Raw genomic sequence first — 24,800 nt, 5'->3', positions numbered from 1 at the left:
CATTGTAAACGTGATAACAATAATATTGGAAATATGGAAATTTGTCAAATATCGTCTAATGTAAATCAAGGTTAAAAGGATACCCATGGCGTAAGCCGAAATGGGTTGAATTTGTAAGAAAAGAGTGTAAAAGAAAAAAAGGGGTATGGTATAAAATCCGGGATGGGATGGATGTATGAATTGGAGATCAAAAACGATGTTTTTGATTAAATAGATAATGTGGGCATATACTCCAAACGGGTCGAATGGTGGTGATAACATCATTTGACAATATCGACTAATGTGGTTGTCAAGTCTTATGTTAACAGGACCAATTAGCAAATTGGATAATTACGTCACCATTGATGGTGTGATAATGAAAACGAGGTATAAATCGGGTCTACTTATTGATCCGGGCCAGGTACGCATAATTATGTTGTAGTTAAGAATGCTATTTTAGTCGAATAATTTTAGAGAGAGTCCTTCGTCGCAAAAGGACCAAAATCGACCAAAACGCCCTTGTAGGCTAAGTTGAACAAACAACCCTTAAAGGTTGTTTGGAAGCGAATTTTATGATTAGATAAATACTTGGAATAAGTATAGAAGTTGAAAGATGTAATATGTTAGTCAAAAGGCACTATTTTAGTTTTTGCCGTAAATTAATGAACCAAGAGGTAAAAAATTTGGTTTATATTGATCACCACATTAAACTCACCTTAATTACAGTTGTGGTGGGAGATTTTAGGATAAGAAATGTGGTGATGGAATGTTAGAAGCAATCGAAAGCGATTTTAGGTTCGAAAGTGCTTAAATACCCTTAACGGGTCAAAATAAGCGTCGAGCAAGAACCGAACACGATTATGAAATAAGCTTCCGCACTATGTATCGTTATTATGTTAAACGACGAACGTACACGTGATATGTTGTATATTTTTAAATTGTAAAAAGTTTTTAACAAACCCGTACTTTCCAATGCATATATAATCTTAATTACATGATTGTTTTCGTAAATGATACGTAAAACTTTAATTTATAAGAACTGGTGTTACAATTATTTACCCTTACATTTATTTTTTTGTGGGTTTCTTTCTTGTGCCAATAATCCAGAATTAAAAAAAAGTAAATTATTTTTTGAGTCCTTGTGTTTTATTGGTTTTAACCATTTGAGTCTAAAATCAAAATATTTTAACACCGTAAATCCCTAGACGTTTTTTTTATAACCATTTGAGTCCCTTTGAGTCCATATTTTAACCTTTTGAGTCTACTTTTTTAACAAAATTGGACCTAGAACGTTGTAAAATGAACAAAATTGGACTCAAAACGTTATAAAATAAACGGTTAGGGACTCAAGGCATTAAACCTTTTGATTTTGGACTCAAGTGTTTAAAACCACTAAAACACAGGGACTCGGAAAGTAATTTGCTAAAAAAATATGTTCATAAGTTCAGTGTTGGATCTAGGATTCGCGCCAAGCGGTAACGTTTTATAAATAAGCGTTAACGAAATATAAAAAACGTCAAGTTTTTCCAAAATTTACACCAATTTTACACTACCGCCGGAGCGTCAAAGGGTAACTGGCATTACCCCTTGTTATACACTAGATCCGCCCCTACATAACTTAGTGCGATATTACATTTTCATTATATAAAGTCTAACTCCACTAATACTTTTTTGTTTTCAAATATTCACCGTACAATATTGATAAGATAAGATTACTTATTTTGATTATTTAATAATCAAAATTTATCAAACTATTAAATTAATAAATTATTGAATATTAAGGGATAATTTATTTTATGTTAGAAAATATTAAAATAGACGCTCCTTTTTAATACATTAAGTATTTTATGAAGTTAAAGATGTTATTTAGTTTTGTCCTTTATTTAAAAAAAAGATTTAACTGTAGACACTTATTTTTTCACTTAAAAACATATAATCAAAAGTGAAAGCCTCTCATCCCCAGATATCCCACCTCTTTTAGCCGTTCCATTGAAGCACTCCAACCCTAATGACCCAAGCCACAACATCAATAAAATATATGTATACAACATTTCAATTTTGGGCACCTTTTAATTTTGGGCCTTGGCATTCGCCCGGGTTGCCCAGCCCAATAGCCGGGCCTGTTTTACACTGTAGGGAATAAAGATTCTATTACTGCTGGGTGCAGACATCAATATGTAAAATGGCCGTTCTAACCCGAACCCAATCTGACCCAAATCCATTAACCCAATCTGACCCAAACCAAAATGACTCTTTCCTTAACATGACTCGTTCTGACCCGCACCCATTCTGACCCGAACCCATTTTGATCCGTCACTACACCCAATCTGACCCGCTCATTTTGTCAGGCATAGGTATAAGTGTTATCATTGTAAAGTATGTTTAAGGTCTATAGTTTATTATGTAAGGGGTTTAGGGTGTCATTTAAGTAAACTGGTATATCTCAATCGTTGCGTCGATTGTTTCACGCCGGTTCAATATGTATAAGTAGGAAACGATTGTCAAGCATGATTCATTAATCAGAAATTTAGTTTGTGTCATTTGTTAATTCTGTTCTTATTCTTTGAATTCAATCAATTGTGTCTTTGATTACCAACAACCTCGGGCTATAGAATCTCACCTTGTTAAAATGTCTTTTTATCATAGACCGTCCAATTATGGATGGAAACCTGTGGATGCCAAAATCTTGAAGAAAGGTGTAATGGAAGAGGCTCCCACTATAGTCAGCAGGCCCATCGTCTCTCATATCTCCTACATCAACACCAGAGACTACTACTACTGGTACTTGTTTACAAAATACACTTTTGACTCTTTCAATATGCATAAATTAAATATTTTTTTTTGTGTTTTCATCCAGGCACCAAATTTTACGGCTTGACAAATGGTTTATTTGGAAAAATAAGTTATTGATTTAATGCCCTTTTTTCACTTTCTTTCAGGATATATATTGATCTTCTTTTCAAATAAATCACCTTGCAGAAAAAGGAGATTTATTGGGATCTTTATATCATTTACTTCTTTATCTAGAATTTTTAATTGGTGGGCCTGGTGCACTGGTTTTGTTTAGACATTCTTCATCGGAGCCAAACCTAGTCATGGTTTCTTTGCTGATGGGCTTGAAGCCAACCTATGAAAAGATATAGAAAAAGGGGTGGCCACGAGAGGTTTGGACTTTAGAGACAACATAGGTTAATGTCCTCTCTTAACTAATTAAATATAATTAAGTTTTAATAATTGATGATTGTTATATTGAAATAAGCAATTGATTTGCATGGTTATTAAACCTAATTATTCAATTTTTTTTATTACGAACCACCTTTTTAGGCCAGTTTGAAACCAATTACAAATAAATCAGTTTTTAATTAGAGTAAATTGCCATTTTAGTCCCTCAGTTTTGTCCAAATTTGCCATTTTAGTCCAAATAGTTTTTTTTTGCCTCTGGGTCCCTGATTTTTCCCTTTTGTTGCCATTTTGATCACATACACTAACTCCATCCAAAAACTCCATCTTTAGCCAGGGGTATTTTGGAGATTTTAATTTTAAATGTTTTCAATTGCCATTTTGATCCAATTCTAAAAAATCAAAAAAAATTCTAAAAAATCATAAAAATTCTAAAAAATCCAAAAAATCCGTTTCGGCGCGAACCGTTTCGAACCCGAACCGTTTCGAGCTGAAGCGTTTCGACCCGTACCGTTTCGACCCGTACCGTTTCAAGCCGAACCGTTTCAAGCCGAACCGTTTCAACCCGTACCGTTTTGACCCGAACCGTTTTGAGCTGAACCGTTTCGAGACGAACCGTTTCGACCCGTACCGTTTCGACCTGTACCATTTCGAAGCCGAACCGTTTCGAAGCCTAACCGTTTTGAAGCCGAACCGTTTCGACGCGAACCGTTTCGACGCGAACCGTTTCGACCCGTACCGTTTCGAAGCCGAACCGTTTCAAGCCGAACCGTTTTGACCCGTACCGTTTCGAACCGAACCGTGCCGTATCGAACCGAACCATTTCGAGCTATACCGTTTCGACGCGAACCGTGCCGTATCGAACCGTGCCGTATTGAATCGTGCCGTTTCGGCGCGAACCGTTTCTGCGCGTACCGTTTCAGCTCGAAACGGTTCGGCTTCGAAACGGTTCGCGTCGAAACGGTTTGGGTCGGAACGGTTCGGGTCGGAAGGGTTCGGGTCGAAACGGTACGGCCCGAAACGGTTCGCGTCGAAACGGTTCGGGTCGAAACGGTTCGGGTCGAAACGGTTCGGGTCGAAACGGTTCGGGTCGAAACGGTTCGGTTCGAAACGGTTCGCATCGAAACGGTACGGTTCGAAACGGTACGATTCGAAACGGTTCGCGTCGAAACGGTTCGGGTCGAAACGGTACGGGTCGAAACGGTGCACGTCAAAACGGTTCAGCTCGAAACGCTTCGGTTCGAAACGGCTCGGTTCGATCGGCACGGTTCGATACGGCACGTTTCGGTTCGAAACGGTACGGCTTGAAACGGTACGGGTCGAAACAGTCCGCGTCGAAAAGGTTCGCGTCGAAACGGTTCAGCTCGAAACACTTCGCGTCGAAACGGTACGGGTCGAAACTGTTCGGGTCGAAACGGTACGGGTCGAAACGGTTCGCATCGAAATAGTTCAGCTCTAAACGGTTGGCGTTCGAAACGGTTCGCGCCGAAACAGATTTTTTAGAATTTTTATGATTTTTTAGAATTATTATTATTTTTTAGAATTTTTGAATTTTTTTTTATTTTTTGGAATTTTTTTGATTTTTTGAAATTGGATCAAAATGACAATTGGCAATTGAAAACATTTAAAATGAAAATCCCCAAAATACCCTTGGTTAAAGATGGAGTTTTTGGATGGAGTTAGTGTATGTGATCAAAATGGCAACAAAAGGGAAAGTCAGGGACTTAGAGACAAAAAAAAAACTATTTGGAATAAAATGGTAAATTTAGACAAAACTTAAGGACTAAAATGACAATTTACTCTTTTAATTAGCTCCCTAAAGTATGTTAAGTTGGGCTTAAGTGACTTTGTTTAACAAGTTGGACTTGGCCCAACCTAATCATTAATTAATTGCCCTATGCGACTCAAACCAGTTCCCCTTTCGGAGACGAACGGAGTTCACTTCCGGCCACCCTGCCGCCGTTGCCGATTCAGACGAACATAATAAACCTAAGCCAATAAATATTCGATCTTCGAGCTTCATAGGTTCCTTCCGTTTCATCGAATTGCTTTCAGCATCACAACACACTTCTTCCACCACCGGAACTACTTCCAACGAAATCGAAACGGCCTTAATGTAAGTTCGCTTTAACCTAACTTAATTAAATGTCGTTCTCTATTTTGTTCATCAAGTGTTTCTGGTTTTACATGCTGATTAAAGGTGATTGTGTATTTTGTTCATGTAGTACTATCGCTTATTAGTATAATGCCTGTTTCTTTACATGAATTTGTTCTTCAATTTCTTTACAGACTCATGGTCACATATCTATATGTGTTCATGTATGTACTAACCGGTTTATTGGTTCAATTTATACGTATGTATGTATGTGTGTGGCACACATCTGTTTTCAACCTAATCAATCCATATTGGGGGTAGTATGACAAAGCTGTGAAGTAACTTTTAAAAAAAACACATTACTGTAAACAGCAATCTTCATCAACATTGTTGTTTTTGCTATTAAGATGATGGAATATAGATGCTCGTTATAAGACCCGCTTCACTGAAATTAGAATAAACGAATAGAAAGATAGGTTACTCAATGTTTGATAAGTCAATTGGTTACTACTCTTAAGTGGTAAACTGACTATCCCAGTGATGTCAAATCATTAATTATTATAAATTATTCATAATAAAGTTAAAACTTAAAAGCCATATGCCCTTATATATCCTATCAGTTTGAGATAGGCAAAGTGAAAAAACAAACCAAATCGACCCATCTTCACATTCACAAGTTTCGGACGAAATTTCGTGTACGAGATAATATAATATGGTATCAAGGTAACAAGCTCTTATATGCAATTTTAGTTCTCTTAGTTTCACTTCTACTTGAAATTCTTTGTCGTATGACTAAACTGCCCTGCTGCCTGTTTAGTGTTTTGTATGGTGAGTTGGGCAAAATGCTAAAAATCCTACCTTTTTCATGTAGTAAGGGCAAAATCTGGTAAGAAGCAATCTATATCTTCTGGTGGCAAAATTGCACATTCTGCAGGAGCTGCAATGAGCTTGCCTTAAATAAGGTTTGTTTTAACATGCATACGTATTAAGTTTTTCTTAGAAAATTTTAATGTATTCATATCAGTTTTTATTTTGGAAAATTTTGGTTTTGACCATTATAGTCAAAGTAGGAGAGGTAAAAGAGCAAAGATGAAATATATGACTTGGTTCACCTCACCCAGCTGTGGATACAAGATTGTTCGAGTAAAGGGGTATTAGTAGAGCGGGCAATTCTGGCCCACATGCATAAAATGGGTCGTTTTGGGTCTTTTTTTAAATCACCATGGGTTGATTTGGGTTTCTTTTTAGTAATCAATGGGTCCGGCTGGGTCACCCTAAAATACAGAAAGATTTTACGGGTCAAATTGGGTTTGGAATTAAACGAAACAAACGGGTGGAACGGGTTAGTGGGTTGAGAAGAAAAAAAAACAGGTGGAACTAGTTAGAAAAAATCTCGGGGGTTTTTTTTTCTCAAAAGCTTTTCTTTTTCTTCTCTCTAAATCTGAGATTGTTACTCTCACACAAAATTAGTTCTTAGAAGCTTACAGATTCTCCTCTACTCTCGTCTCCTTTACGCACAATATCTGTGTTCCGGTAAACTAGCGACGCCGACCACCATTAAGTTGGTGACATATTAAACGATGGTGTTTCGATGTTATGCGGAGGTCGTAACGGATCGATGGTGTAACCGGTGAGTGTGTAAATGATCACTCAATGGCTGACAGTTACGAACCCAAACGGGTTGACATATGCGAGAGATCAGCTGGAGCGATCACTGGTTGTTCTTTTCTCAATTAGTATGTTTGAATATTTGATTTGTGTTTATTTGCTTTTTTTTTTCCAAAATAAACTGTTTTCTTTTAAGTTTTACTGAATTTTAGTTTTTCAACTAAAATGAATTTCTATTCAACATCTGTTACAATTTCAATGTCTATTTTAGTTAAGAAAGCAAAGGTTTTACCGTAGAGAATAGAGATTCTATTACTGCTGGGTGCAGACATCAATCTGTAAAATGACCCGTTCTGACCCGAACCCAAATGACCCTTTCCTTAACATGACCCGTGTTGACCCGCACCATTCTGACCCGAACCCGATTTGATCCGTCACTACACCCAATCTGACCCGCTCATTTTGCCAGGCATAGATATAAGCGCTATCTTTGTAAAGTTTGTTTAAGGTCAGTTTATTATGCAAGGGGTTTAGGGTGTCATTTAAGTAAATCGGTATATCTCAATGGCTGCGTCGATTGTTTCACGCAGGTTCAATATGTATAAGTAGGGAACGATTGTCAAACATCATTCAGTAATCAGAAATTTAGTCTGTGTTAAATTCATTTGTTAATTCTTGTTCTTATTCTTTGAATTCAATCAATTGTGTCGTTGATTACCAACAACCTTGGCTGTAGAATCTCACCTTGTCAAAATGTATTTTTATCATAGACCGTCCAGTATGGATGGAAACCCGTGGATGCTGAAATCCAGAAGAAAGGTGTACTGGAAGAGGCTCCCATTATAGTCTGCAGGCCCATCATCTCTCGTATCCCCTGCATCAATTAACACAAGAGACTACTAATGGTACTTGTTTACTTAATACACTTTTGACTCTTTCAATATGCATAAATTAAATATTTTGTTTTTGTTTTCATTCAGGCACCAAGTTTTACTGCTTGACAAATGGTTTATTTGGAAAAATATGTGGTTGATTTAATGCCTTTTTTTTCACTTTCTTTCAAGATATATATTGCTCTTCTTTTCAAATAAATCACCTTGCAGAAAAAGGAGATTTATTGGGATCTTTATATTATTTACTTCTTTATCTTGAATTTTTAACTGGTGGGCCGAGCAGCTAGGCTCTGGTTTTGTTTAGACATTCTCCATGGGGCCCAAACCTAGTCATGGGTTTATGGGTTTGTTGATAATTGGAATTTCGATTAGCAATTTACTATATTTTGTGCCCTGATTCTGATTGATGATTGATGGGTTTGATTTGCTGATTAGTACTTTAATTTTATGAATTCTAATTGCAATTATCTGTTTGAATCTTGATTTTGATTAAATTGGGTTTATGGGTTTGTTGGAAGTTGGACATTGGTTACATGGGAACCGACAATTTTAAGGTTTCTTGTTCATGATTTTCATGGATTCAATGTAACTTTGCTTAAACTAACTTACTTAATTGTCATTCTGTGTTTTGTTCATCAACTATTGTTACTGGTTACTTTGGATTCAAACCAACTTATGAGCAGAATGCCTGTTTCTTTTTTACATGAGTTTGTAATTCAAATTGCGGCTTCATGGTCTTCTATGTGTTCATGTATGTACTAACCGGTTTATTGGTTCAAATTATATATATGTATGCATATGTCTCTGTTTTCAACCTAATAAATCCAATTTGGGGGTAGTAGTCAGGGCAAAAGCTGGTAAGAAGCAAATATCAGAAGACGCTGGTGGCAAAATTGCACGTTCTGCAGGAGCTTCAATGAGCACTAAAGCCACAAGGTAACTTTAACTCACATGCAACACGAAAACCACAAGGTGATGGTATTATGAAAAATGTGGTGGTTTGCCTTTGGCTATAAAGGCAACCGAAAGGCTATTGAGAACAAAAACAGATGGAGAAGATTGGGATGACCTGTTGAATAGTGAGATATGGGATTTAGAAAATGCTGAATGAAATTGTTCCAACCCTTAGGCTAAGCTACTATGATGATGATTTTTTAAAATTTTTTATTTTTTATTTTTTGGATTTTTCTAGAATTTTTATGATTTTTTAGAATTATTTTGATTTTTTAGATTTTTTTTATTTTTAGAATTTTTTTTGATTTTTTAGAATTTTTTGGAGTTTTTAGATTTTTTTTATTTTTCTTGATTTTTTTGATTTTTTAGATTTTTTTTATTTTTTAGAACCCATCTTAACCTAAACCCATCCTAACCCAAACCCATCTTGACCCATTACCCATCCAGCCATTTTTTTTAAATATCCATTCTGACCTATACCCATCCTAACCCAAACCCATCTTGACCCATTACCCAAACCCATCCAACTTGCCCATTTTGCCACCACTGAAGAGGACAATCGAAACGCTTTAAAGGTGGATGAAGCCAAAGTTGTTCAAAGTAAACAAACGCACAGGTGCTGCTGGAGTAGAAGCTGCAGCAGGGCTAATGAATGCCAACGTTGCTCATAAAGAGGCTTCTGAAGGTTTGGTTTTATACTTTCATGTGCGTGTTTTTACTTCTTTTCCTGTATAATTAGAGGGCGCAATTTCTACGTAAACTGGTCATTTGAGTTATCTTCCATTTCTTTAAAATATTTTCTAGAAAGGAGAAGTCTTAATTTCATGGAACGTAGACTCATACTCTAGTTTTACTGCAGACATCTCATTTGCTTCATCTAGAAAATTAGATTAGTGGTATATAAATTGCATTATTGTAAATTGTGATCTTCTATAAAGCACTAGTAGTGGGCCAACCGAATATACCCATGGAATGCTAAAGGATATTCAAGACCAGTATTGAGAAAGATTTTAGCAATGTAATATACCGCAAAATGGAGTAAACGGTCACATATGTTCATTGAATCAGCATTTTAATAACAATCAAAGTCTCAAGTGTAAGTTTTTTGAAGTCAACAACATTTGACCACCCATAAGTGGAGGACTTAGATTTAGTAACCGACTTGACCGTACACAACCCGTAACATCAGTGGGTGTTGGGTTTGATTTTGATGTTACCGGTCATATGTACGGGTCAAGTCGGTTACCGATTTTGTTTAAATGGGTCACGGAATAGAAAACGGGTCATGGGTTAATAGGTAAATGGGTAACAAAATATTTGGGATTGGTGGTTAAACAGGCAATCTTTTGATATCCTGTGTTGATTCACAAACACTTTTTTATCCCTTTTTCTTTAAATATTTTATATAACTTAAATATTTAAATTACTGTTAAGAGCAGAGCCGGCCCTGGGGTGGGCGGGGGCCGAGGAGGACCACCAGCCAGGCGACGTCTTTATCTCGGGGCTCATTTGCTTTTCCAACGCCCTTATTTCCGGCGAACCAATAAAAAATCATAAGCACGTTTCATAATCACGCAGAGTGATGAGAATTCTATCGATTGATTTTGTAGGTCATCGCCATTTGTTGACCCGTTTTCCCCTGTGCAGCTACCAGATAACTGGGAGAATACATCCCTTAGCCATTATAGCTGGTCCTACGGGACGTGACATGGTGGTTGTGGGCTAGATCTCTTAAAGGGTGGTTTTGTTCCAACGGTGGAAATAGATGGCGGTGGGTGGTGGTTGACGTGGGCGGTAACGGAGCGAGAGACAGTGAGTTAGCGACCGGATATGGGTGACGTCCGCGGGGAGGGATTTATCGGAGACGGTGAGGGGTGGTCGCTGGTCTTTAGTCTTTATGCCATTGCATCTAAATATTTTTAAGGGTTGCAAATAGTCCCTAAAAAGATATAAAGTTGTATCTTATTATTGCAATTTAATTTAACCTTATTATTAGTTGGAAAAGATCAGTATATCAATATCAATATAAATAAGGGGAAATGGACTGTGTCACCCCAAACTATGCAAAATTGGCCAATACCACGCCCAACTTTCAAGTTGGCTCCCACCACCCTCTACTCGACAACTTGGTGTCACTGTCACCCCTTCGTTAAAAAAACACTAACTGAGTTAGTTTTTTACACCTACGTGGCATGGGGATGATGAGGTGGACAACCTATGTGGACTCACCCTTTATCATCTCTATCTCTGGAAACATAATTCGAACCCTAATTCAACACAAACACATATTCTCTCAAATTGCAGATAATTTCTTCTGACGACGATCGGAAACTGGATGAACGTTCGAGAACCACAACGGAGGTGACGTCACTGACGTCGGCTAACCAACGACGCCGCTCAGTTCGCCGGAAGTGGAAACAGAAGCTTCGTGGATCGATTCGAACTCTTCGTCACGTCCGTTAGATCTGAATAGGTTTGAAAACGATGAGAACTTAATTAAACTCTTCTTCTTCTTATTGTTCGATGAAGTAGCAGTAGCACCGTCGATGCAACCGCCGGAAGTAACCACTATCTGCGGTGAGTTGTAGAACCATTGATCTGAGCGGTTGTGGTTCAGGTGAGGTTTGTTAGAAGGTTGTTGGACACTTATAACCGAATTCTGTTGCTGTACGGGTTTCCGGTGGATGTACGAAGAAAAAAAACGAGGTAACAGTGGATTGGTGTTTGAATTACAGTGGTTTGAACCTCCATAGCTTCTCAACTAACTGATTCTTATTAAACTCTAACTGCAATTTACCTCTAATCTGGTCATAAAACGTCATCGTATCATGACGATGTGATGAATCTGGTCATAAACGGTTGTGGTGGTTGCGGTAGGAAGACTGCCGGCAACGTCGATTGTGACCTCGCCGGTGGTGGAGGAGGTGGTGTCGTCGGAAACGACGTCGGCGGTGGTGGAGGAGGTGATCGGTTGGTTGTTAGCTAGGGTTTGGTGATGAACAGAGGGTGTGTGGGTGTTGGTGTGGAGTGTGGAAATGCAACTGGTTTATGGTTTTTATCAAGTGTTGTAAGGGGTGAGTTGATGGTGGCGGTGTTGAGAAGGGCGAAGGAGGGGAGGCGGCAGAGGGTGGTGGGGAAAAGGGCGGTGGTGGGTGGTTGGTAAAGATGATGATGATGGTGGCGGTAGTGTTGCAGTTAGGGAGAGAGAGAAGGTGGGGTTGATGACTGATGTAGCGTTTTATAAAATAAATCTTTTAATCTTATATTTTTAATCAGATACAAAAGATAATACATAAGCCATGTCAGCAAGCCACGTGGGAAAAAGGCCATGTCAACATGCCACGTAGGCGTAAAAAACTAACTCAGTTAGTGTTTTTTTAACGAAGGGGTGATAGTGACACCAAGTTGTCGAGTAGAGGGTGGTGGGAGCCAACTTGAAAGTTAGGCGTGGTATTGGCCAATTTTGCATAGTTAAGGGTGATACAGTCTATTTCCCCTATAAATAATAAAAATAAAGTAGAATGTTAAAAATTATTAAATGATATTGTAAAGTATATGATTCCAACTGAAATAAAAATAAGGTAGAATGTTAAAAATTATTAAATGATATTGTAAAACAATATAGAGTAAATTACAAGTTTTGTCATTTATGTATGTCCCAAATTGCAGGCGCTGTCCTTTGTCTTTAAAATTGATGAGTTTTGTCCTTAATGTTTGCAAATCTTGCACGTTATGTCCTTTAGGCCAAACCCAGTTAGATTTTTTGGTTAAAACTGATCATGTGCAAGGCACATGAGGGTATAATAGTCTTTTTATCTCTATTATTTAAAAAAAAATCTGAAAATCAAAATATATATATATATATATATATATATATATATATATAGGGTAGGGTTCCAGCGTGAACCTAATCCCATGCGTGAACTGCGTGAACTGATCTGGACCATTGATTTCCTTTTTAGTTGTTAAGGGTATGATTGTAATTATATAAAAAATTATATTTAAATCATTATTTTAATAATTGAATGAAGTTGCATCTTTCCTATTTTAAATTCATTATCCACATTATCTTTTATTTCATTTATATTTTTTAGATTTCGCCACCAGAATTCGGATTGTGATTTTTAAGATTCACGTAACCTTCATATTTCAACGGTATACACATGTGTACTTTGATATGAATTGAACAGTACACATGTGTACTCAGCATGGTACATATGTGTAATTAGCTACATAATACATACATATAAACAAACAAAACTTGTAAACCTATTTTATATTAAGCAAATAACAATTTCCATAATGTTTGCCAAACAAAAAAAACATACAATTACAAGTTCCAGTTTCGTGAAAACAATAAACGCAACATAATCGGAAAAATAAAAAAGACATAGTCTTTTACAACTATTCGCCGCGTTGCATGCTGAATCATCCTTATCGACCAAGCAAACAAACATACGTGAATCATCCTTATCGACCTCATACGTGAATCATCGTTATCGACCTTCCATCTCCACTTTTCTCGTTAACGACATCTCCTAAAATATCACAAAAAAACTCAGCAGCTAATATTTTGCATAATTCACAAGTGTACATCAACAACTTTACACATTCAATGCACAAAAAAATTATTAGATATCACAAAAGCAGACGCTATACACATGTGTACATTGGGTTAAAAATTATAGCAAAATCAAAATACACATGTGTACATCGCATTAAAAACAGAGCAAAATCAGAATACACATGTGTACATCGGATAGACGCTCAAAGAAGGGTTTCAACCAGCAAGATACAAAACAAAACATCAACGCAAATGTGAAGTTGAAAGATGTTTAATTACCATTCATCAAGCTTTGGTTTAACTCGCGAGGCGAGCTCGAGCTAAAATAAGTAGGCTCGAACCGAGCCGAGCTCGAGCTTCATAACGCCCGGCTCGTTTACACCTCTATTGACTAAAACATCTAGCAGGATTTTCAAGGCATTCAATCTTTACAATCAATTAAGCAATTAATATCATCCAACGTATTGTCAAATTCAAATTTAGAAATTATTTAGCACAAGAGCAATAACAAGAAGTGCAAATAAAAGAATCCAAAACCATTCACCTCTCTCATCGATCTCGAGTACATACGGTTTCGCATTCAACTCCTTGAATACACCTTTAGCCCTTTTACAATACCTGATGATCAACACAATATTAAAAAAACATTTTCAAATATTTATACCAATAATAAACAAATCAAAAATATAAATAATTTCTTAATACACAATTAAACGAATGCGGAACTGATAGGGATATCATATGAAATGAAAAATACGTACGGATAGTAAGATTTGGAGAAGATGACTATGGAGTGAGAAGAGACTATTTTCTTGACGAAATCGACGGATGATGCTTCGGTATTGGATGTGAAGAGGGTGGCAATGGTGAAGAAGAGGATGAAAATGGAAGAACTGGTGGACATTTTTGCGACGGTGACAAGGGTTGTTGGGTGTTAACATTAGATCTGAAATTGGGTCTGAATGATGATTTAAACAACAAAACCCTATATTCTATTGGAAGCCACCCGTGAGTCGCCGCCGCCGCCGCCGCCGCCGTGCGACCCCTCTTTCTCCCTCTCATCTCTCCCGCTGTTCTCTTTCGTTCTTCATCTTCTGCCGCTCGATCCCTCTCCCATCATGGTTAAGAGTTTTGTGTGTGTAGTATAGGAAGAAGGATGGTTGGGGAGACGGCAGTTAATGATTCTAGATCTAGGGTTGAATATATTGAAACTGATATAGGGATTTTAGGGGATTACAATTTAATTAGTTTCCATATCTTTAATTATGAAATTTCCCTATTTTACCCGTTTGATTAAAATTTAAATTAAATTTATTAAACCTTTAATTACAATTCTGCCATTGATCTAAGATCTATCATCTACGAAATCAAGGGCCCAGATAAGTTTACGCGGTTCACGCTGGAGAAAATGTTCACGTTTGAACCTAATCCTATATATATATATATATATATATATATATATATATATATATATATATATATATATATATATATATATATATATATATATATATATATATATATATATATATATATAACTCAGTCCACGTCTTTCTCTCTCTCTAAAAAGCTCCATTTTCCCTCTCTACTCCATCTCTACCATCTCTTTACCTGTCCTAGTTCCACCACCATCATCTTCCGCCATCACCATAACCACCACCTCACAAAACTAAACCCCCATTGCCGCTCAAATTTAATAATCCTTTCAACCCCCACAACCACCTCCACCACCACCCCAAGACACCTCCATCGAAAGTTTCTGCCACGTGGACTGAAATCACCAAATCAACAACCACAGCCACCAAAACCATCATCTCTAAATCAACAACCGCCGCCACCACCGCCACCCATAATCATCTACAACCACCACCCTTTACCACAATCTCCAAATCAACTCAAACACCCCTAAAATAAAAAATCCCCAAAAAACCAACTCAACAAAAATATGATTCCGGCCACTGTGATACCACCACCAATCAGTATCAAACATTTATAAATATCAAACATTTATAACGAAAGTGGATTAGGGAGATGTATTAACATTTTTTGACAAAACAAATGTCAACATCTAGCCTACCCCACCGGTCACCACCATGACAAAGCATATGTATTCAAATGTGTAGAAAGAAAGAGTTACACTTAAAGGAAACAATCAAGAAGCACTAGAAGAGAGAGAAAGAAGCTTTAGAATCTCGAAGCACCAAACAATCGTGGTCGCCGCTTATTGTCACGGCGGAACCCTAGCCGCCGCCTAGGGTTTAGATCTGCGAAGGAGGTTGTGGTGGATTTTGGTCTGCAGCGGCGGAGGAGCACGGCGGCGGTTGTGACGGTGATGGCGGTGGTGTGAAGGGGATGGTGGTGATGATTGTGGCAGTGATGTTGGTGGAGGTGGAGTTGAAGGGGATGGCGGCGGTTGTGGTGGGGAGTGAAGGTGGAGGTGAAGGGTATGGCGGCGGTGGTGGTGCATCTCCTCCGCAGATGGAGAGAGGAGAGAGAGAGAAGAGAGCGAGAGAGAGTGAGGGATGAAGAGAGAGTGCAGGTTTTAATATATAGTTTGATTTTCAGATTTTTTTTTAAATAATAGAGATAAAAAGACTATTATACCCTCATGTGCCTTGCTCATGATCAGTTTTAACCAAAAAATCTAACTAGGTTTGGCCTAAAGGACATAACGTGCAAGATTTGCAAACATTAAGGACAAAACTCATCAATTTTAAAAACAAAGAACAGCGCCTGCAATTTGGGACATACATAAAGGACAAAACTTGTAATTTACTCAAGAATATAATTCCAACTTAGATGTGAAAAACAAGAATTTATATTAGATAGGGATCCATATTAGAAAGTTTAAGTCACGTGTGTTTTCAAGTGGCAAATGAGATGAAGAGGTATGGTGAAAGAATAAAAAGGAGACGATCTAAACCGGTCGAAGAGTTCTAAAAGATGTGTTAAACTATTCGATGGGTCGACCTGTTTAATAATACGGGATGACGGGTCAACTTGTGTAAATTAAATTAACGGGTTAATAGTTCAACCAAACATAACCTGTTTTATCATAACATCAAACACAAGCACGATGTGTTTATCAAACCGGAAAACATGCCGATTCCGTTATACAAATATACCCTTTTTAGTTTTTAGTTTTTACTAATAAATGTAAATGAGTGTTGGCAACCTGGCCATTAATTCATAAAACTAGTTTTTGCCCCGCCCGTGCTACGGGGCAAAAAGCTGAATAATTTTGTCTCATAACATTAAGATGTACGTCTGTGTTTCAGTTACTTGTACATACTACTCATAACACGGTCACAAAAAAAGTTACGTCGACTCAACCAATTAAAACAAAACACTAACATACTTTTGCTAAAAAAACTAAAATGATGAAAATACTATAATTTTAAAGTGGGGGCAAAATTGTATTTATTCAGGACAAATGAGCATATGTTAGGCAGTCGTATGACACAAATAAAAATTACACTGAGTCAACAAATCAAAACAAAACAAAACATTACGATAGTTTTGTAAAAATAAAAAAGAAACTAAAATGATAGCATGGTTATATTCCATTGGGGACAAAATCGTAACTTAACAGAAAAAAATTAAAGCGATAGCGAAACTGTAAATTTGAACTGAGGGCAAAATTGTAATTTGGCTAGGAGGAAAAAAATAAAAGCAATAGTAAAGCTATAAATTTAAAACGAGACAAAATCGTAATTTGATAAAAAAATTGTGGGTGGCATGTGACGCCCCACTCAACCAATCCTAACACAATACTATTGCCACCACCGATTTTTTTAGAGTAGATAATAGATAAATATCTGTAAATTTTAATATTATATATATTAGTGTTCAATGTCTTGAAAATTGAGTGTATAGCTAAATATATAGGTAAATGTTACAAAAATATATAAATGGAATATGCTAGAGAACAATGTTGACCAAGACCATTGTAGATAAGACCATGAACAGAATCGTTCTTTCAGTCCACTCATATCTTATCTCAACTCCTCTTGTCACCACTACTTAAATTGACTGACTATAAAACCATGACTACATTCTGTGCACTCCACTTATACCTTATCTTATCTACACTCCTCTCGTCATAGCGATCTTCAGACCAACTACCCTCATTCCCATTTGACTGTTAATCATGGCTGAAACTCTTGCAAATGAACTCCTCAAAGTTCTTGTTAAGAAGATGACCGATGAAGCCTTCAAGCGAATTGCTCGTGCTCAGGGTATTCACAACGAGCTCAAGGAGTTGAAGAAGACACTCTCCAGGATCCAAGATCTGCTTACCGATGCTTCCCAGAAGGAGGTGACTCATAAATCTGTCAAATCATGGCTGAATGCTCTCCAACATTTGGCTTACGATATCGATGACGTACTCGACGATTTGGCTACCGAAGAAATGCATCGTGAACTCACCCTGCAGGAACCTGAAGCATCCACCAGCATGGTAAGAAAGCTCATCCCATCATGCTGCACAAATTTCTCACTAACTCATAGGCTGTCTCCCAAGTTAGATAGGATTAACAGAGAGTTAGAAAATCTAGAAAAACGAAAAACGGATCTAGGTTTGCTTAAGATTGATGAAAAGCCAAAAAACACTAGTAGAAGAAACGAAACCTCTTTGCCAGAACGCCATGTTGTCGGAAGAGAAGTTGAGAAAGAGCAATTGCTTAAAAAGTTGTTGGGGGATGATGGGTCGTCTCAGGATAACTTTAGCGTCTTACCTATAGTTGGTATGGGTGGGGTTGGAAAAACCACTCTCGCTAGACTTTTGTATAATGATACAAAGGTGCAGGAACACTTTGAACCCAAGGCATGGGTTTGTGTTTCAGATGATTTTGATATTTTTAAGATAAGCAATACCATCTTTCAGTCTGTGACTACTACCGAAAACAAGAAATTTGAAGATTTAGATAAGCTTCAAATAGCTATTGTAGAGCAATTTAAGGGCAAACGATTTCTACTAGTAGTTGATGATGTGTGGAGTGAATACTATGGTGATTGGGAAAACCTAGTGCGCCCATTTCTGTCATGTGCTCCTGGAAGTAGGATAATCATGACAACTCGGAAGGAGCGATTGCTCAAAAAGCTAGGTTTTGATAATCTAAATTGTCTTGAAAGTTTGTCGCATGAAGATGCATTGTGTTTATTAGCTCTACATGCATTCGGTGTAGATAACTTCGACTTACACAAAACACTAAAACCGCAAGGTGAAGGTATCGTGAAAAAGTGTGCTCGTTTGCCTTTGGCGTTGAAGGCAATTGGAAGGCTATTGAGAACGAGAACCGATAAAGAAGACTGGGATGACGTGTTGAATAGTGATATATGGGATATAGAAACCGGTAATGATATTGAAAATGGTAATGATAAAGAAAATAGAGATAAGATTCTTCCGGCCCTTAAGCTTAGCTACCATGATCTTCCGGCTGATTTGAAGCAGTTGTTTGCATACTGCTCCTTGTTCCCTAAGGACTTTTTGTTTGACAAGGAGGATTTGGTATTATTGTGGATGGCAGAAGGGTTTTTGAATCCATCCAATGCAACCAAGTCACCAGAACGCTTGGGCTGTGAATATTTTGAAATATTGTTATCAAGGTCATTTTTCCAACATGCACCTAATGATGAATCATTGTTTATCATGCATGATCTGATGAATGACTTGGCCACTTTTGTTGCTGGTGAATTTTATCTAAGGTTTGACAATCATATGAAGACAAAGACACAAGCTTTGGCAAAGTATCGCCATATGTCATTTACTCGCGAGGAGTATGTAGGTTACCAAAAGTTTGAGGCATTCAAAGGAGCCAAAAGCTTGAGAACACTTTTAGCGGTATCTATTGATGTGGATCAAAGTTGGAACTACTTTTTCTTGTCTAATAAGATTCTGGTTGACTTACTTCCTAGCTTAACATTATTAAGGATTCTTTCTTTGAGTCGTTTTCAAATAACTGAGGTACCAGAGTTCATCGGTAGTTTGAAGCACTTGCGGTATCTTAATTTAGCTAAAACTAAGATAAAAGAGTTACCGGAGAGTGTTAGCAATCTTTATAATTTACAGACATTGATTGTTTTTGGTTGTGAAAATTTGACCAAGTTGCCTGAAGGCTTCTCCAAGCTTAAAAAGTTGCGACATTTTGATATAAGGGATACTCCGCTTTTGGCGAAGCTGCCATTCGGGATTGGTGAGTTGGAAAGCCTACAGACTCTCACCAAGATCATCATTGAAGGAGATGATGGCTTTGCAATAAATGAGCTCAAGGGATTAACAAATCTCCATGGGGAAGTTTCCATTGAGGGATTGCACAAAGTGCAAAGCGCAAAGCATGTACGGGAGGCGAACTTATCTCTAAAAAAGATTACTGGATTAGAGCTGCAATGGGTTGATGTTTTTGATGGCTCCCGAATGGATACACTTGAAGAGGAAGTTCTCAATGAGATGAAACCTAATAGTGATACGTTGAAAACGCTTTCAGTCGTGTCATACGGGGGAACACAACTTTCAAATTGGGTTGGTGATCGCTCTTTTCATGAGTTGGTTAATGTGTCAATACGTGGTTGTAAAAAATGCACATCTCTACCCCAATTTGGGTTGCTCCCTTCACTTAAGAGGCTGCAGATTCAAGGCATGGATGAGGTTAAACTCATAGGTCTGGAGTTAACCGGAAATGATGTTAACGCCTTCCGTTCACTTGAAGTTCTAACATTGGAAGATATGTCTGGATGGGAGGGGTGGTCAACTATAACTGAGGGTTCAGCAGCAGTGTTTACGTGCCTTAAAGAGCTTTATGTAAAGAATTGTCCACAATTGATTAATGTCTCACTTCAAACACTGCCTTCACTCAAGGTTCTTGAAATTGACAGATGTGGTGATGGTGTGTTGAGAAGTCTGGTTCAGGTAGCTTCTTCAATCACTAAATTGAAAATAAGTTTTGTATCAGGGCTTACATATGAGGTGTGGAGAGGTGTTATAGGGTATCTTAGGGAAGTTGAAGTATTAAGTATCACAGGATGTAGTGAAATAGAATACTTGTGGGAATCAGAAACAGAGGCAAGCATGCTTCTTGTGAGATTAAAGGAATTGAGTTTACAGGGATGTTCAGGTTTGGTAAGTTTAGAAGAGAAAGAGGAGGATGACAATTTTGGGAGCAGCAACCTGTTATCTCTTAGACGTTTGCATGTATACTCTTGTTATAGCATAAAGCATTTATGTTGTCCAAATAGCATTGAGAGTTTGGGAATTGTTCATTGTTCAGTTATTACAGATGTCTACCTCCCAAAAGAAGGAGGGAATAAGCTCAAATCACTTCGTATAAGCAGCTGTGATAAACTTGAGGGAAAAATCAACAACACAAGCATGCCAATGCTTGAAACCCTAGATATTTGGGGTTGGGAAAATATAAGATCAATCAGTGAATTGAGTAACTCCACTCACCTCACCAAGCTGGATATAGATTGTTGTCCACATATCGTGTCACTTCCAGAGCTTCAGCTATCAAACCTCACCCATTTGTCAATTAGTAATTGTGAACGTCTGGAGTCATTACCTGAGCTATCGAATCTCACCAGTTTGTCAGTTAGTGATTGTGAAAGTCTGGCGTCATTACCTACGCTATCGAATCTCACATTGTTAAAGGATCTGGAAATTATAAGGTGTCCAATGATTGAAGCTTCCTTTCCTCGTGGGCTTTGGCCTCCCAAATTGGTTACGCTTACAACAGGGGGGTTGAAAAAGCCCATCTCAGAATGGGGCTATCAGAATTTCCCACCTTCCCTTGTTCACCTAACATTACGCAGTGAACCTGATGTGAGGAATTTCAGTCAATTGTCCCACCTTTTCCCTTCTTCTCTTACATCTCTGTACATATTCCAATTTGATAATCTGGAATCAGTTTCAATGGGACTCCAACACCTCACATCCCTTCAACATCTCAACATTTACAGCTGCCCACTGCTGAACGATCTACCAGAGACGCTGTTACCTTCGCTTTTGAGTTTGAGAATACCTGATAATTGCCCCAAATTGAAAGAAAGGTGTGAAGGAAGAGGCTCCCACTACTGGCCACACATCTCTCATATCCCCTGCATTGAAATAGAATACAGGTGCGTGTTCATTAAATACCTCTGATTTCCATATGGTATCCTCAGACATGTGCGTGTTTTTTTGTTGGAATAGGATTTGTTGCTCAAAACCTGAAATTGAATTTTAACGATGACATTAATTTATTTGTTGAAATCAGTTATGTAGCTGCATCATACGTTGGAACTCATTTCACAATGTGTACTAATTTTGACTTTCCTGAGTTAAACTTGCCAATGAATTATTATCATTGTTATTGTTTTGTTTGTGATTTATGTTGATCTTGCTTTTGTAGGTTGATAGGGTGCGATTTTAAGTTGTTAATCAGTTGATTTGTGTGATAGCACGGTTAATTTTGTTTTTTGGTTGCTAGCTTATGCGATGGATGTGAGTTGACTTTAGTTAGGGTTTTGGTGTGGTTTGTGGAATTATTGAAGTGTTATAGTAATTGATAATGAAATTTGATTAAAGTTACTTCGAGTCTCAATTACAAAGTTGAATCTGATTCAGATGCTGAAGATACAAATTAGGGTTTAGATCTGCATTTGGTTTGATTAATTTAGGCATTTTGTTTACTGTGGAGTTTTGATAAAGAAAACATACATAGCTAATTTGATTAATTGTATTAATACTTGATATGAAGTCTGTGAAGAACTGAATAACTTATATATTACAACTAAACTTTTGCAGGAACATATCCTAATGGATCTTCTGGGTGATGGAACATTCACAGTTGACCAGGTCAAATTCAAGAACAGAGAAAAGTCTCAAGTTGTGAATTTTCCGGGATGGTATCTTGAGTAAAGTGCAGGAAAACTCGCGCGTATAATTACTGAATCAGCTAATAACAGACAAAGTGTCGATGCCATAAGTGTAAGTTCCTTTTAAGTCAACAACATTTGACGACCCCATAATATAACAAACTTGTTTTGATTATTAGTATTCATGATATAACACAGGATTTATTCATGAAAATCAATTGGATTCAATATTCAAAGTGAAGGTCTTAAGAAATTGTCAAACATCGGACCAGATGCTAAGTTAAAGGAAAGGGTCAAAGTGCTTGATGATGAACAAGATCATTTCTGGTAAGCTTATACTTTTTTCCCATAAAAATTATGGGTGGGTTGAATAACGAGTCAAGACAGGTTCGGGTTAATAATATTGTTGACTTATTAGTAGGGTTGAACTGAGGCGGGTTGGAGTGTTGGACTCTGGTACAAACATTTTAATTTTCTTTTGACCTTATGGCCAATTAATGTTTTAACTATGATTACAGAAAATATACTATTTAGAATAGTCGTCTACACTTTTTCTAAAGAAGTGTTTAAAAAGTAACATGTGTTTTGATTATGTTTTAATAACTTTAGAACCACTTGTATGGTTGTTCCTATTCTTTTGTAAGTTTTGGGGTAAAATGTAAATAAGGTTTCCCCTCCTAATATATATATTTTGCCTAAAAGATCACAGAATTATATTTCACACACATATTATTTAGAGGAAGTGTAATGTACAAAAGGGGTAATCGTACTTCACGTACGCTAATACCCTGACCGTCAGATCTGTTTGATCATCTCGCAATTAAGGTTTAATCATTAAGGGCAGATTAGTATTTTTCATTCTTGTCACAGGGGTAATTCAGACATTTACTTGAAAACAAAGAAATTACGCGAGTTCGTTATCTCCAGCATCCCGGTAATTACGATCAGTATCAGTTTCAAGTAATTTCCATTTTCAAATTATAAAATTAGCGGTTATTGGTGGGCGATTAGGGCTTAATCAGTTTTTTCTTTTTAATGGATCCACAGAGTAGTAATGCTCGAAACACAGAAGATGTCGAATTTGAAGATGCAGAGGTCGATACCGGACTTGAGGATGCAGAGCATTATCGGAATCCGACATCAGGCAACAACATTACCTTAGACGATCAGACTAGTAAGTTGTAAAGTAAATGGCTGTATTAAATGTGTTGTGTTTTATCTCCATCATTTTCATAGTTATTAGTTTCTTGATTGTGTTTTTAATCACGAGTGTTTGGTTGAATGTAAGAGAAGTTTAATTTACTGGGTGGTTTTTGTTTATGCGGTATTAGATTTTCAAGTGTTATTAATTTTACATGCGTTATTTTTATAGTGATGCGTTTATTTTTTTTTTTCAATGTTCCTGATTCCGAAGCGTTATTATTTTTACATGCGTCATTATTTTTACAAGCGTTATTTATATTGATGCGTTATTTTTTTCAATGTAGCTGAAAGATTGTATATCCCAGAGGTAGCTTCATCATGTGTTCCTGTTATTGGAATGGAGTTCTCTTCCATAGAACAAGCATATGTTTTTTATCAGACATATGCCAAGAAGGCAGGGTTCTCCGCTCGAAAAGGAGGTGAACATCATGTTGGTGGTATTATTAGGTCTAAGTATTTTGTGTGTTCAAAAGAGGGGCATAAACCACAGGCATTTGATGATAATTATTCGAAGTTGTCTAAGCCATATAAACGTAGGAACAGACCGAGTATTCGAACCGGCTGTAAAGCACAAATTAAGCTTTGTTCGACGGATGGGGTGTTGTTTAAGGTTGATAAGTTTGTTCAATCACATAATCATTCATTCGTGTGCCCCAAAGATATGCACTTATTACCAGCTTATAGACATCTGTCTGAGACACAAGAAGAGATGATATGGGAGCTTGGTACATTGAATCTTGGGCCAGTGAAAGCCTTTAATATAATGAGAAAAAGATACGGCGGGTTTGAAAATGTAGGCGCAACTAAAGACGATTGCAAGAATTTTAGAGCTAGGATACATAGCTACATCGGACAGTATGATGCAGATATGGTTATCAATAGGCTGACCGATAAAAAGAAGTTTATGGTTGATTATTCATTCTTTCATTCGGTCGATGAAAACAAACGATTAACCGGCCTGTTTTGGGCCGATGGCTTGTGCAAACGTAACTATGCTGAGTTTGGAGATGTCATATCGTTTGATGCTACATTTAAAACCAACAAGTTAGTCATTAGTTCAAGCTTTTTACTGGTATTTTTTTTATAATCATCTTGTTTTTTTAATATTCATTTTTTGTATTCACATTTTGAAGGTATAAAATGGTTTTTGTACCTTTTACTGGTATTGATAATCATTGTCGAAATGTGACACTTGGAGCCGGGTTGTTAGCATCCGAAAGCATTGAATCATACAAGTGGCTTTTACAATCATTTTTGAACTCATTCGGTAAGCAGCCGAATGTGGTTGTCACTGATCAGGATCCCGCGATGAAACAAGCCATCGAAGCAGTGTTCGATAAGAGTAGGCACAGATTATGTATGTGGCACATAATGAAGAAACTTGCTGATAAGGTTAGGTTCAAATAGAGTATGCGTGATTATGTTAGAACTGGCGTAATAGTTGTATTCAGTTCATATCTTTATTTGACCAGAC

At 37.3% G+C, this 24,800-nt stretch overlaps 2 protein-coding genes across 2 annotated transcripts; both read left to right on the top strand.

Annotated features, from left to right (window-relative positions):
• The first annotated feature begins 17,423 nt into the window (after nt 1-17,423).
• LOC110900250 (putative disease resistance RPP13-like protein 1) lies at nt 17,424-24,723 on the top strand. Its single transcript, XM_035981738.1, has 5 exons — nt 17,424-21,385; nt 22,053-22,235; nt 22,322-23,297; nt 23,611-24,370; nt 24,460-24,723. The coding sequence occupies exons 1-2, from the start codon at nt 17,424-17,426 to the stop codon at nt 22,063-22,065; spliced, it is 3,975 nt and encodes a 1,324-aa protein (XP_035837631.1). The 3' UTR covers nt 22,066-22,235; nt 22,322-23,297; nt 23,611-24,370; nt 24,460-24,723.
• Nucleotides 22,065-24,733, top strand: LOC110902304 (protein FAR1-RELATED SEQUENCE 5-like). The gene is made up of 5 exons (XM_022149002.1): nt 22,065-22,153; nt 22,994-23,057; nt 23,171-23,297; nt 23,611-24,370; nt 24,460-24,733. The coding sequence occupies exons 1-5, from the start codon at nt 22,065-22,067 to the stop codon at nt 24,731-24,733; spliced, it is 1,314 nt and encodes a 437-aa protein (XP_022004694.1).
• The last annotated feature ends 67 nt before the right edge of the window (nt 24,734-24,800 follow it).

The sequence above is a fragment of the Helianthus annuus genome, chromosome 13 (assembly GCF_002127325.2).
Source record: "Helianthus annuus cultivar XRQ/B chromosome 13, HanXRQr2.0-SUNRISE, whole genome shotgun sequence".
NCBI lineage: Eukaryota > Viridiplantae > Streptophyta > Magnoliopsida > Asterales > Asteraceae > Helianthus > Helianthus annuus.
The sequence above is the reverse complement of the archived record's forward strand: the minus strand, read 5'-3'. Positions and strand labels throughout refer to the sequence as shown.